This window comes from Ranitomeya imitator, chromosome 8 (genome assembly GCF_032444005.1).
Source record: "Ranitomeya imitator isolate aRanImi1 chromosome 8, aRanImi1.pri, whole genome shotgun sequence".
In the NCBI taxonomy this organism is placed as follows: Eukaryota; Metazoa; Chordata; class Amphibia; order Anura; family Dendrobatidae; genus Ranitomeya; species Ranitomeya imitator.
Window position 1 is genome coordinate 62,261,777 of NC_091289.1, and position 15,629 is coordinate 62,277,405.

The window sequence follows — 15,629 nt, forward strand, 5'->3', positions numbered from 1 at the left end:
ACCAGTGTCCCTTTATGAGGTTATAGCTCTGGAACGCTTCAACGGATCCTGATTATTCTGACATTGTTTTCTTAAGACATATTGGACTTCATGATAGTGGTAAAATGTCTTCGATAAGACTTGCGTTTATTTGTGAAGAAAAAAAACAGAAATTTGGTGAAAATTTCGCAATTTTCCAACTTTGAATTTTTATGCTCTTAAATCACAGAGATATATCACACAAAATACTTAAGTAACATTGCCCACATGTCTACTTTACATCAGCACAATTTTGGAACCAAAATGGTTTTTTTTTGTAAAGGAGTTATAAGGGTTAAAAGTTGACGAGCAATTTCTCATTTTTACAACACCATTTTTTTTTTTTTTTTTAGGGACCACATCTCATTTGAAGTCATTTTGAGGGGTCTATATGATAGAAAATACCCAAGTGTGACACCATTCTAAAAACTGCACCCCTCAAGGTGCTCAAAACCACATTCAAGAAGTTTATTAACCCTTCAGGTGTTTCACAGGAAATTTTGGAATGTTTAAATAAAAATTAACATTTAACTTTTTTCACACAAAATTTTCTTCAGCTCCAATTTGTTTTATTTTACCAAGGGTAACAGGAGAAAATGGACCCCAAAAGTTGTTTTGCAATTTGTCCTGAGTACGCCGATACCCATATGTGGGGGTAAACCACTGTTTGGGCGCATGGCAGAGCTCGGAAAGGAAGGAGCGCTGTTTTTTCAATGCAAAATTGACTAGAATTGAGATGGGACACCATGTCGCGTTTGGAGAGCCCCTGATGTGTCTCAACATTGAAACCCCCCACAAGTGACACCATTTCGGAAAATAGACCCCCTAAGGAACTTATATAGATGTGTGATGAGCACTTTGACCCACCAAGTGCTTCACAGAAGTTTATAACGTAGAGCCGTAAAAATAAGAAATCATTTTTGTGAAAAAATATGATCTTTTCGCCCCCCCCAATTTTTTATTTTCCCAAGGGTAAGAGGACAAATTGCACAACAAATTTTGGGGTCCAATTTCTTCTGAGTAAGCTGATACCCCATATGTGGGGGTAAACCACTGTTTGGGCACATGGCAGAGCTCAGAAGGGAAGGAGCGCTGTTTGACTTTTCAATGCAAAATTGACTGGAATGGAGATGGGACGCCATGTTGCGTTTGGAAAGCCCCTGATGTGCCTAAACCTTGAAACCTCACAAAAGTGACACCATTTTGGAAAGTAGACTCCCTAAGGAACTTATCTAGATGTGTTGTGAGAGCTTTGAACCGCCAAGTGTTTCACTACAGTTTATAACGCAGAGCTGTGAAAAATAAAAATTATTTTTTTTCTCCACAAAATTATTTTTTAGCCCCCAGTTTTGTATTTTCCCAAGGGTAACAGGAGAAATTAGACTCCAAAAGTTGTTGTCCAATTTGTCCTGAGTACGCTGATACCCCATATGTGGGAGGGAACCACCGTTTGGGCGCATGGGAGGGCTCGGAAGGGAACGTTTATACCGTTCTGCGTTTGGTAAAATGGATGAAGCAGTTTTATTCTTCGGGTCAGTACGATTACAGCGATGCCTCATTTATATCTTTTTTTTTTTTTTTTTTATGTTTTGGCGCTTTTATACGATAAAAACTATTTTATAGAAAAAATAATTATTTTTGCATCGCTTTATTCTGAGGACTATAACTTTTTTTTTAAATTTTTTTTGCTGTGGATGCTGTTTGGCGGCTCATTTTTTGCGGGACCAGATGACGTTTTCAGCGGTAACATGGTTACTGTATTTATATCCGTCCTTTGATCGCTTGTTATTCCACTTTTTGTTCAGCGGTATGATAATAAAGCGTTTTTTTTTTTTTTTTTTTTTTTTTTTACCGCGTTCACTGAAGGGGTTAACTAGTGGGACAGTTTTATAAGTGGGGTCGTTATGGATGCAGCGATACTAAATATGAATACTTTTATTGTTTGTTTTTTTTTATCATTTAGATAAAGAAATATTTTTATGGAAGCAATATATATATATTTTTTATTTAGGATTTTTTTTAATTATTATTATTATTTATTTTTTTTTTTTACACACGTGAATATATTTTTTTAAAATGTATAACATTGCTCCGGGGGGGCATCACTTTACAGAGCACTGTGTCAGATCAGCGATCTGACATGCAGAGCTGCAGGCTTACCAACGCTTGCTCTGAGCAGGCGCTGGTAAGCCACCTCCCTGCAGGACCCGGATGTAGCCCCGGGGCCATTTTGGATCTGGGGCCTGCAGGGAGGAGATGCTCTGTACAAGGTGAGCACATCGCCTTGTACCGAGGGTCTCGGGGAATTACGCAGGGAACCCCCTCCCTGCGCGATGCTTCCCTGTACCGCCGGAACGCTGCGATCATGTTTGATCGCAATGTTCCGGGGGTTAATGTGCCAGGAGCGGTCCGTGACCGCTCCTGGCACATAGTGCTGGATGTCAGCTGCGATAGTACATCCAATGGGATTAAGGGGTTAAAGAAATGGTAGAGATTGGCCACATGCGCTGCAATGTAAACGTGACTGGCTGTGATGTTGCTTCCCTGTCATGCTCATAAAGTCGCATAGGGAAGTGACTATTCGTCTTGCAGCCTCAGATTGGCCGCTGTTTGGTGTTTTTATATTAGCAATTTAAAAAAAAAAAAACTGTCCGTAGCCAAAAACGCACTTTTAGGAAACACATCTCCCGCTTGTATGCACGTGGCGGCAGTTGTATACTTTTTATGGTGTTTAATACCCACAATCACACAAACTATCATCATGAAGCTTTCGGTGCACGGGGCCGGACTGTACGCCGGGTCTTCTCCTCCCCGGCCCTCTGCTGCCTCCAGTCTAGGAAGGATATCTGTAGCAGCTGCCATCTATCTCCGTAATGGAACAGTCTGTCTTCAATGAATACACATTTCACCTCAGAATCCAGAATTTGGGTAATTTTAGCAGAGAAAGCAGCTGATTTCTCTAAGGTTACAAAGTTGTTTGTTTTTTTCATGTCTACTATTGATTCATGGAACAAAAATGAAAACTATGGTTACACTTCAAGGCCGCATACACATTAGATGTCTGCCGGATACTGGGGATGACAGCCGTCTCTCCCAACTCCTCCATATACAGGAACGCTTGTCTCAGCCGAGTGTTCCTATGTGATCTCTGGGCAGTGAGCCACTCCCGGACTCTTCTGGAAGCTTATCTCCTGGAGAATGAAAGGACCAATTTTTATTTGATGAAAGGCTAATACCTTCGTTCCAGTCGAGAGACCCCCTCTTAAACATGTTGGGCCAAACTGTTTTCTGATATATCGTGGGTCTTAAAGTCTACACTCATGAGATAATCGTTCTGCTTTGGTCAGCCTAAGGGTCTAGTAAGACACTAACGCTTATTAGTGATGCTACCGGAGGCTTAGAAATTGCTATTCCATAAGTTGTGGCAGCAGGTGTGACGTTTCGGTGTGACGCTCGTCCTGAGGCTTGGCGTGCCTTTCGCTCATTGTAACTGTTCTTGTTTTCAGCATGTGTTGGTGAGCCCCACTGCAGAGCAGTATGACAGTCTACTACATCAACTGCGAGATCGAATGGACGAGGGAAGGGGCGAGACCATACATGTCATTGGGCAAGGGTCTGGTAAGTGTCCAAATGTTACGGAATGTTTTTGTTTTTTTCCGCTTTCTTAGTATAGCAGATGACGTGCTACCTTTAAGAGTTTGGCGAAAACAACTTCTAAAACAGGAAAAGCAAAACGGAATGTGGAGATGAACAGTATACTTTTTTATTTGAAGGCGGTAAAGTGCAAATAAAATTTCCCAGCGTATCCAGTTTAAATTATCAACACTGACCTACAAAGCCATCCATAACCTTTCTCCTCTGTATATTTCCATACTAATCTCTCAATATCTTCCCTCGCGTAATCTCCGGTCCTCCCAAGACCTCCTTCTCTCCTCCTCGCTTATTCGCTCCTCACCCAGTCGCATCCAAGACTTCTCCCGAATATCACCCATCCTCTGGAATTCTGTACCCCAACACATCCGGTTATCCACTACTTTTGGATCCTTCGAAAGAAACCTGAAAACCCACCTCTTCAAAGAAGCTTACAGCCTGTAAAGACCACACGGCCAGCTCAACGCCATTGGAGCTACTGCAATCCTCAACCTACTGTCTCCTTCCCCATAATCCTGTAGAATGTAAGCCCGCAAGGCCAGGGTCCTCTTCCCTCTGTACCAGTCTGTCATTGTTAGTTTTGTTTACTGTAAGTGATATTTGTATTTTAACCCTTTCTCATGTACAGCACCATGGAATTAATGGTGCTATATAAATAAAAAATAATAATAAAAGTGAATGAGAAGTTGCAGAACTGGTGGTTCCTTATCTTCCATTGACATGTAGCTCCAATATTGCAGTCTGCAGCTTTGTATGAGAAGTAAACCTGCCGCTTCCCGTGGATGGATCTGTGGCCATGTGCTGATTAGCTCTATCCAGGAGTCACTACTGAGCAGTCTTTCCTCTTGTAGCTCCCTGATATTGTGCTCCTTTAGACTAGGAACCACATGAATGAAACCATGCTGAGAGTCCACCTCTAACTCACCCCTCTTTTCGCTTTTTTTTTTTTTTTTTTTCAAACCTAGTCACAAGGACGTAACTTTTAATCTCCACAACCATACAGAGCTGGTTCTGCTGACTTCTTCTTCAGTTTTGTGTTTGGAGGTGATAAGGACATGGTTTTTTGTGCACAAGATGCTATTAATGTAAATTTAATGTCTACATGACCTATTTGAACTTGTTCTCTACATGGACTCAATTAAAACAAATAAAAATCAGCGCTATGTCGAGGATTAAAGGAAATCTGTCACCCCATTTTTGGCCTATAAGCTGCGGCCATCGCAATCAGGGGCTTATCTACAGCATTCTGTAATGCTGTAGAGAAGCCCCCGATGTAACCTGAAAGATAAGAAAAACAAGTTAAGGTACCGTCACATTAAGCAACTTACCAACGAGAACGACAGCGATCCGTGACGTTGCTGCGTCCTGGATAGCGATCTCGTTGTGTTTGACACGCAGCAGCGATCAGGATCCTGCTGTGAAATCGCTGGTCGTTGCTGAAAGTCCGGAACTTTATTTGGTCGTCAGGTCGGCGTGATTCGTCACGTTTGACATCAAAAGCAACGATGCCTGCAATGGTTTTCCATGGAGCGAACAACCAGAGAGAACGATAAGTACATCACTGGATCGCTCCTGCGTCGCTCAGCTGTTGCCGGCGTTTGACGTCTCCTAGCGACCTAAACAGCGACGCTGCAGCGATCGGCTCGTTGTCTATATCGCTGCAGCGTCGCTAAATGTGATGGTACCTTTAGATTATACTCACCCAGGGGTGGTCCCGGTGCGGGTCCGATGGGCGTCACAGGTCCAGGGCCTCCCATCTTCATAAGATGTTGTCATCCTCCTTGCTTCTGTTGCGGCTCCGGCGTACTGATTTGCCCTGTTGAGGACTGAGCAAAGTACTGCAGTGCGCAGGCGCCGGGAAAGTTCAGAGAGGCCCGGCTTGTGCGCACTTCATTACCTTGCTCTGTCCTCAACAGGGCAAATCAGTACGCCGGAGCCGCAACAGAAGCAAGGAGGATGACGACATCTTATGAAGATGGTAGGCCCTGGAGCTGTGACGTCCATCGGAACTTCACCGGGACCGCCCCTGGGTGAGTATAATCTAACTTGTTGTTCTTATCTTTCAGGTTACATCGGGGGGGGGGGGGGGGGGTTTATCTACAGCATTACAGAATGCTGTAGATAAGCCCCTGATGGCGGTGGCCGCAGATTATAGGCCAAAAGTGGAGTGACAGGTTCTCTTTAAAGTTACAGTAAAGATGCGATTTATAGCTGTAGCTACTATGGCTACTCCTGGACCTTTCCCAAGAATCGGTGATAAATAACATGGGAAGCTTTAAAACTTAACTTTTAATGGGTAGGGAGTAAAACTTCAAGTACCAATAAGCAAAATGTGACAGGCATTCAAAAAGTGTTCACGACGAACCAGTGCAATAGTTAAAAAAAAAAAAATGGGGGGGTCTCACCAGTTTCACTGGAGACAAGCGTCAGAAAGCATCATATAAGTAATCTAGTTCGGTCCCTATTATCTCTTATCGTGCCCAAATGCCGGACTGCCCTAACATGAACAGTACCCAAGTATGGCCCTGCAGTAGTGAACTCCGACCATTCCCTACGCGTTTCAATCTTTTCTCATAGGCCTCATCAATTGTAGTAGCGGGGTAAATATATAATAATAAAGATAGTTAAAGGTTCCTTGAGCAGTGCAGCGGTATCAGTAGCTCAGAAAAGGGCATGTCAAGCATACCGCCTAAAGAGTTCGTAGCATCTTCCAAGGCATGTGTTGTGCCTCGGCTTTTATGGTCCCTCTATAAAATATCAGTAAATTGTCTTTTTCTAGATCTCTAAAGCTGATGGACATCTGTGTACTACAGGAAGTAGCTTCTACCAATGCCCTCTGAGGTGGGACAGCCACAATCTTGTCCCTCTTAAGAGGGGCATCCCTAAGGGTATGTGCACTCGTTGCAGATTTTGCTGTGGATCCACAGCGGTTTTGACGCTGCGGATCTGCAGCTGTTTTCCATGAGTTTACAGTACCATGTAAACCTATGGAAGACAAAATCCGCAGTGCACATGCTGCAGAAAATACTGCGTGGAAATGCTGTGTTGTTTATTCCGCAGCATGTCAATTCTTTGTGCGGATTCCGCTTCGGTTTACACCTGCTCCATAATAGGAATCCGCAGGTGTAAAACCGCAGGTGGATTCCGCACAAAAACCGCGGGCAATCCGCAGTGTGGTTTACCTGCGTATTTACACAAACAAGTGCAGAAAAATCCGCAGACATCCCACCTACGTGTGCACATACCCTAAAGGGCAGTTTCTTGGCCTAAGGCGCAACTGAATCACTGACTGAGGTGGAATAACATAAAATATAACTTTTAATGATAACTACCGTAAATAAAATAAATCTATCCACCGTGCTTCAAACTGCCCAGAAATAAAATGATTTATCACACAGGCAGATCTGCTACAGTGCAGATTTAGGAAGAGGGGATGCGCAGACTCCGTCCTCCTGCAAGCATATCATTTTGCACTAAAACAGGGTAGGGTACTTTTTACCTCTATCGGAGGTATAAATCGATTATGTACTGCTGATATTTATCTTGCGGAGACTCGCGTCTCTGCAAGATAAATAGACATGCTGCGGTCTGGAAAGACGTGCCACATGTCTGTCTCCGCGGGTGCCTGTGCACGCATAGTGGACATGGGATTTCTTGAAATCGCATCCACTATGCTGTATCATCTGAACTCCGTGGGTTGAGCGCTGCTGATGTATGCAGCATCCAACCCGCAGTGTTTACAGCTCCAGGATTTATAGACCTTTCCTGCCTTCTGTGCTTCTTTTACACTTGGCGTAAACTGACCTGTGGTGCGAGTTTAAAATCCGCAGCATGTCCATGTCTCTTGCGGGTACACTGAGTTTTATGGGCAGATTCTAATCATAAACTTGCAATAGGTGTTTAAAACAAAAAATAAAATGGACATGCATTCTTAGTGTGTTCCCATGTCACTGTGCAGTGCTCGTCAGTGGATAATCCTATGCCAAAAATGTTTTGTTTTTTTTTTATAAATATATGCATCCATTTTTTTTTCTAAAATGTGCGGTTAGAAAAGAGCAACTTTAGCTATTGTGATAGCACATTGAAGAGGAATCTTAAGCCTCATTCCATTACTTTTTTTTTTCTTCTTTTTTTTAATTTTCAACAAACAGGTTAAAATTAGTGAGTGAGTATACTCGTTACTCGAGATTTCCCGAGCAAGCTCGGGTGTCCTCTGAGTATTTGTTAGTGCTCGGAGATTTAGTTTTCATTGCCGCAGCTGCATGATTTACATCTGTTTAGACAGCTTGATTACATGTGGGGATTCCCTAGAAACCAGACAACCCCCACATGTACTCAGGCTGGCTAGTAGATGTAAATCATTCAGCTGCGGCAAAAAAAAACTAAATCTCCGAGCATTTACAAATACTCGGAGACCCCTCAAGCATGCTCGGGAAATCTCGAGCAACGAGTATATCGCTCATCACTACATAAAATGTCATCAGTTTCAGATCAGATTTTCATCAGTGATTCTCATGTGTGTTTATACATAAAAAAATAAAAAAAAGAAACTGCAAAGCTTCTCCTCTCCATCACAATGGTAGTCATGAACCCATAAATTTGTATGGGTAATTTTGAACTGTAACTCCAATCAAAAATTTCCTCGTGACACTGGGTCCATAGAAATGACAAGACATGTGGATAGCGCAATAACCGTTAATGGATTCATCATGGATAAAGCATGTACGTAATTCTTTGCTGTCCTGAATGAGGCCATATGTAAAAACGATAATGCTGCCCTCAGCACTCCTTAATGATTTGCTAGTAAGGAGACCTTTTACGTAACACATTCCGTCATAAAGTGATTTTTATCCTTTGTTTAGATGGGACAGAATATGGTCTTGATGAAGCAGACATGGAGGCGTCTATTGCGACAGTAACTAGCATGGCAGAACAAATTGGTGCTGACATGATTCTGCTGCGGGAGCACCAAGAGGCTGGAGGAAAAGTTAGAGACTATCTGGTGCGCAAATGTGTTGGCGATAATGACTTCTTGGAAGTAAGGTAAGATTTTTTTTGTGCATGAGGCGCTATGGACAAGACACCTATCTATTTATATAATTGCCTTGTAATGTTTTCATTTCCTGTTCTGTCCAGATGTCACCGTATCCCAGAATTCCAAGCGGAGGAAGTTCACCAACCGCCATATTGGGACACCCAGGTGATTGGTGTCTCAATATGGAAACTGCTGCTGGTACCAACCTGTTGTGCGGTACACACACACAACATACGGAATACCGTCGCAAACACGCCGCCGCCGGGATCAGCCGAGTGGTTCACTTACCGCCTCCATCTTTGTACAGGAGGAGCTCATGCGCAGTTTTAATATGACTGGCGGGAGATGCGCGACGTGTCTACAGGCAGAGGAAGCTGGTCACATTGAGGCTATGTGCACACGTGCAGGATTTTTTGTGTTTTTTTTTCGGCCGTTTTCCGCAGAAAAAGCGCTTAAAAAAACGCATACATAAGCATCTCCTCATTTTTAATGCAATCTGTAATTTTTGTGCACGTGTTTTTTCGCGGAAAACACATCGCGGTAAACACAGCATGTTCATTAATTTTGCTAATTTTTCGCGTTTTTGCTGCTATTTAACCCCTTTACCCCCAAGGGTGGTTTGCACGTTAATGACCGGGTCAATTTTTACAATTCTGACCACTGTCCCTTTGTGAGGTTATAACTCTGGAACGCTTCAACGGATCCCAGTGATTCTGACATTGTTTTCTCGTGACATATTGTACTTCATGACAATGGTAAAATTTCTTTGATATTACCTGCGTTTATTTGTGAAAAAACGGAAATATGGCGAAAATTTTGAAAATTTCGCAATTTTCCAAATTTGAATTTTTATGCAATTAAATCAGAGATATGTCACACAAAATACTTAATAAGTAACATTTCCCACATGTCTACTTTACATCAGCACAATTTTGGAACCAAAATTTTTTTTTGTTAGGGAGTTATAAGGGTTAAAAGTTGACCAGCAATTTCTCATTTCTACAACACCATTTTATTTTAGGGACCACATCTCATTTGAAGTCATTTTGAGGGGTCTATATGATAGAAAATACCAAAGTGTGACACCATTCTAAAAACTACACCCCTCAAGGTGCTCAAAACCATATTCAAGAAGTTTATTAACCCTTCTGGTGCTTCACAGGAATTTTTTGAATGTTTAAATAAAAATGAACATTTAACTTTTTTTCACAAAAAATTTAATTCAGCTCCAATTTGTTTAATTTTACCAAGGGTAACAGGAGAAAATAGACCCCAAACATTGTTGTACAATTTGTCCTGAGCATGACAATACCCCACATGTGGGGGTAAACCACTGTTTGGGCGCATGGCAGAGCTCGGAAGCGAAGGAGCGCCATTTGACTTTTCAATGCAAACTTGACTGGAATTGAGATGGGACGCCATGTTGTTTGGAGAGCCCCTGATGTGCCTAAACATTGAAACCCCCCACAAGTGACACCATTTTGGAAAGTAGACCCCCTAAGGAACTTATCTAGATGTGTGGTGAGCACTTTGACCCACCAAGTGCTTCACAGAAGTTTATAATGTAGAACCGTAAAAATAAAAAATCATATTTTTTCACAAAAATTAACTTTCCGCCCCCAATTTTTTATTTTCCCAAGGGTAAGAGAAGAAATTGGACCCCAAAAGTTGTTGTACAATTTGTCCTGAGTACGCTGATACCCCATATGTGGGGGTAAACCACTGTTTGGGCGGATGGGAGAGCTCGGAAGGGAAGGAGCGCCGTTTGACTTTTCAATGCAAAATTGACAGGAATTGAGATGGGACGCCATGTTGCGTTTGGAGAGCCACTGATGTGCCTAAACATTGAAACCCCCCACAAGTGACACCATTTTGGAAAGTAGACCCCCTAAGGAACTTATCTAGATGTGTGGTGAGCACTTTGACCCACCAAGGGCTTCACAGAAGTTTATAATGCAGAGCCGTAAAAATAAAACAAAAAAATTTTCCCACAAAAATTATTTTTTTAGCCCCCAGTTTTGTATTTTCCCGAGGGTAACAGGAGAAAGTGGACCCCAAAATTTGTTGCCCAATTTGTCCTGAGTGCGATGATACACCATATGTGGGGGGAACCACTGTTTGGGCGCATGGGAGGGCTCAGAAGGGAAGGAGTGCCATTTGGAATGCAGACTTAGATGGAATGGTCTGCAGGCGTCACATTGCGTTTGCAGAACCCCTAATGTACCTAAACAGTTGAAATCCCCCACAAGTGACCCCATATTGGAAACTAGACCCCCATGGAACTTATCTAGATGTGTTGTGAGAACTTTGAACCCCCAAGTGTTTCACTACACTTTATAACGCAGAGCCGTGAAAATAAAAAATCTTTTTTTTTTCCCACAAAAATTATTTTTTAGCCCCCAGTTTTGTATTTTCCCAAGGGTAACAGGAGAAATTGGACCCCAAAAGTTGTTGTCCTATTTGTCCTGAGTACGCTGATACCCCATATGTTGGGGTAAACCCCTGTTTGGCACACGGGAGAGCTCGGAAGGTAAGGAGCACTGTTTTACTTTTTCAACGCAGAATTGGCTGGAATTGAGATCGGACGCCATGTCGCATTTGGAGAGCCCCTGATGTGCCGAAACAGTGGAAATCCCCCAATTATAACTGAAACCCTAATCCAAACACACCCCTAACCCTAATTCCAACGGTAACCCTAACCACACCTCTAACCCAGACACACCCCTAACCCTAATCCCAACTGTAAATGTAATCTAAACCCTAACCGTAACTTTAGCCCCAACCCTAACTGTAGCCTTAACACTAGCCCCAACCCTAACTTTAGCCCCAACCCAAACTGTAGCCCTAACCCTAGCCCTAACCATAGCCCTAACCCTAACTTTAGCCCCAACCCTAACTGTAGCCCTAACCCTAGCCCTAACCATAGCCCTAACCATAGCCCTAACCCTAGCCCTAACCCTAGCCCTAACCCTAACCCTAGCCCTAACCCTAACCCTAGCCCTAACCCTAATGGAAAAATGGAAATAAATACATTTTTTAAATTTTTCCCTAACTAAGGGGGTCATGAAGGGGGGTTTGATTTACTTTTATAGCGTTTTTTTTAGCGGATTTTTATGATTGGCAGCCGTCACACACTGAAAGACGCTTTTTATTGCAAAAAATATTTTTTGCGTTACCACATTTTGAGCTATAATTTTTCCATATTTTGGTTCACAGAGTCATGTGAGGTCTTGTTTTTTGCGGGACGAGTTGACGTTTTTATTGGTAACATTTTCGGGCACGTTACATTTTTTGATCGCTTTTTATTCCGATTTTTGCGAGGCAGAATGACCAAAAACCAGCTATTCATGAATTTCTTTTGGGGGAGGCGTTTATACCGTTCCGCGTTTGGTAAAATTGATAAAGCAGTTTTATTCTTCGGGTCAGTACGATTACAGCGACACCTCATTTATATAATTTTTTTTATGTTTTGGCGCTTTTATACGATAAAAACTATTTTATAGAAAAAATAATTATTTTTGCATCGCTTTATTCTCAGGACTATAACTTTTTTTTTTTTTTGCTGATGATGCTCTATGGCGGCTCGTTTTTTGCGGGACAAGATGACGCTTTCAGCGGTATCATGGTTATTTATATCTGTCTTTTTGATCGCGTGTTATTCCACTTTTTGTTCGGCGGTATGATAATAAAGCGTTGTTTTTTGCCTCGTTTTTTTTTTTTCTTACGGTGTTTACTGAAGGGGTTAACTAGTGGGCCAGTTTTATAGGTCGGGTCGTTACGGACGCGGCGATACTAAATATGTGTACTTTTATTGTTTTTTTTTTTTATTTAGATAAAGAAATGTATTTAGGGGAATAATATTTTTTTATTTTTTTTTCATTATTTAGGATTATTATTTTTTATTTTTTTTTACACATTTTGAAAAAATTTTTCTTACTTTTTTACATTGTCCCAGGGGGGGGACATCACAGATCAGTGATCTGACAGTGTGCACAGCACTCTGTCAGATCACTGATCTGACATGCAGCGCTGCAGCCTTCACAGTGCCTGCTCTGAGCAGGCTCTGTGAAGCCACCTCCCTCCCTGCAGGACCCGGATCCGCGGCCATCTTGGATCCCGGGCTGGAGGAAGCAGGGAGGGAGGTGAGACCCTCGCAGCAACGCGATCACATCGCGTTGCTGCGGGGGGCTCAGGGAAGCCCGCAGGGAGCCCCCTCCCTGCGGGAAGCTTCCCTATACCGCCGGCACATCGCGATCATCTTTGATCGCGGTGTGCCAGGGGTTAATGTGCCGGGGGCGGTCCGTGACCGCTCCTGGCACATAGTGCCGGATGTCAGCTGCGATAAACAGCTGACACCCGGCCGCGATCAGCGGCGCTCCCCCCATGAGCGCCGCCGATCGCGCTGGACGTACTATCCCGTCCGTGGTCATGGGGGCCCACACCACCTCGAAGGGATAGTACGTCCCATGTCAGAAAGGGGTTAATGCATTGTGCGTTTTTTCCTGAAGCTTCCCAAACGCGCAAAAAACGTAAGAAAAACGCATGCGGATTTCCTGCAGAAAAAAGTCCCGTTTTGTTCAGGAAAATTCTGCAGAAAATCCTGACGTGTGCACATAGCCTAAAGGGGTTTTCCCATGAACGAAAGTTAATTTTAAAAATTGTCTGTGACTGTGTACGTAGCATACCACATCTCCTGGGCAGGGGAGGAAGCAAAAGACAATACTGACATTACAGCAGGAGATCAGTGGATTCATTTTGTGAGGTAAAAAATGTTTTACCTCACAAAATGTATCCTCTGTGATCTTCTGTTGTATTGTCTTTTGCTTCCTCCCCTGCCCAGGAGCTATGGTATGTTCTGTACACGGTCAGACACAGACAATTTTTAAAATGAACTTTCATGGGAAAACCCCTTTTAACCCCTTCACCCTGGAGCTTTTTTGGTTTTTGCTCCCCTCCTTCCCAGAGCCATAACTTTTTTATTTTTCCGTCAATATGGCCATGTGAGGGCTTTTTTTTTTTTTTTTTTTGCGGGACGAGATGTACTTTTGAACGATACCATTGGTTTTACCATGCCATGTAACAGAAAACGGGAAAAAAATTCCAAGTGTGATGAAATTGCAAAAAAAGTGCAATCTCACACTTGTTTTTTGTTTGGCTTTTTTTGCTAGGTTCACCAAATGCTAAAACTGACCTGCCATTATGATTCTCCAGGTCATTACGAGTTCAAGTTTGCTAAAAAAAAAAAAATGCACGATTTTCCAATACCCGTAGCGTCTCCAATTTTCGTGATCTGGGGTCAGGTGAGGGCTTATTTTTTACGTGCCGAGCTGACGTTTTTAATGATACCATTTTGATGTAGATACGTTCTTTTGATCGCCCGTTATTGCATTTTAATTCAATGTCGCGGCAAGCAAAAACGTACTTTTGACGTTTTTATTTTTTTTCTCGCTACGCCATTTAGCGGTCAGGTTAATCCTTTGTTTTTATTGATAGATCGGGCGATTCTGAACACAACTATACCAAGTATGTGTATGTTTGATTTTTTTTTTTTTAATTGTTTTATTTTGATTGGGGCGAAAGGGGGGTGATTTGAACTTTTATATATTTTTTTTTATATTTTTAAACTTTTTTTTTTTTTTTAATTTTGGCATGCTTCAATAGCCTCCATAGGAGGCTAGAAGCATGCACTACACGATCGCCTCTGCTACATAGAGGTGAAGTACAGATCACCTCTATGTAGCAGAAATGCAGGTGTACTTTGAACGCTGACCACAGGGTGGCGCTCAAAGCAATCGGCCATCAACAACCATAGAGGTCTCAAGGAGACCTCTGGTTGTTATGGCAATGCACTGCTGACCCCCGATCATGTGACGGGGTCAGCGGTGCGAGCACTTCCGGCCGGGAGCGCTAGTTAAATGCCGCTGTCAGCGCTTGACGGCGGCATTTAACTAGTTAATGGGCGCGGGCGGATCGCGATTCCGCTCGCGCTCATTGCGCGCACATGTCAGCTGTACAAAACAGCTGACATGTCGCGGCTTTGAGGTGGGCTCACCGCCGGAGCCCACCTCAAAGCAGGGGATCTGCCAGCTGACGTACTATTCCGTTAGCTGGCAGAAAGGGGTTAAAAAGCAAATATCAACTCCAACATGGCTCCTCATAAAAAGTATGACAATGAAAGGAAAGCAGTAAAGGCACAACGTTGAAGACAACCAAGGGAAAATGACTCTTTTGCTGGAACAAAAACAATGCATATAAGCGTAGGCGTCAAGCACATGAGTCCCCTGATGCAAACGTCATTAGATTATCACAGGATGCCATTAGGCAACAAGAGCGCCGCATGCCTGCCCCCTTAATGACATTACCGCCCTCCCTATGCGATAGCATCGGGCCTCCATCTAGTATGATATAAATGCACTAACTGCAGGTCCCCCATTACTAAACACAGTGGTGGTGGGCGATGTTCTGTCCGTAGTGCAGAAAGCCACTTCTCAGTTACAGCTTTAGATTTACAAAGCACAACTACAGTTGCAGAAAACGTTGAAATTGTTGGTGATCTTTGAGGTTTTAATGTTAAAGGGAACCTGTGACCCCCAAAATTGAAGATGAGCTAAGCCCCCGATGTATCCTGAAAGATGAGAAAAAGAGGTTAGATTATACTCACACAGGGGCATTCCCGCTGCAGTCTGGTCCAGGGCCTCCTATCTTCATAGGATGACGTCCTCTTCTTGTCTTCACGCTCCGGCGCAGGCATACTTTGTCTGCCCTGTTGAGGGCAGAGCATAGTACTGCAGTGCGCAGGCGCTGGGCCTCTCTGACCTTTCCCGGTGCCTGTGCACTGCAGTACTTTGCTCTGCCCTCAACAGGGCAGACAAAGTACACCTGCACCGGAGCCGCAGCGTGGAGACAAGAAGAGGACGTCCTCCTA

The 15,629-nt window shown here is 43.2% G+C and overlaps 1 protein-coding gene across 1 annotated transcript in view; it reads left to right on the plus strand.

Moving 5' to 3' along the window:
• GTPBP1 (GTP binding protein 1) overlaps positions 1-15,629 on the plus strand; it is a 58,646-nt gene that overhangs the window by 19,097 nt on the left and 23,920 nt on the right. Inside the window, exons 2-3 of the mRNA XM_069737025.1 lie at positions 3,525-3,636; positions 8,532-8,712. Of these exons, the coding sequence (XP_069593126.1) occupies positions 3,525-3,636; positions 8,532-8,712 (293 nt within the window). The remainder of the gene's footprint in view (positions 1-3,524; positions 3,637-8,531; positions 8,713-15,629) is intronic.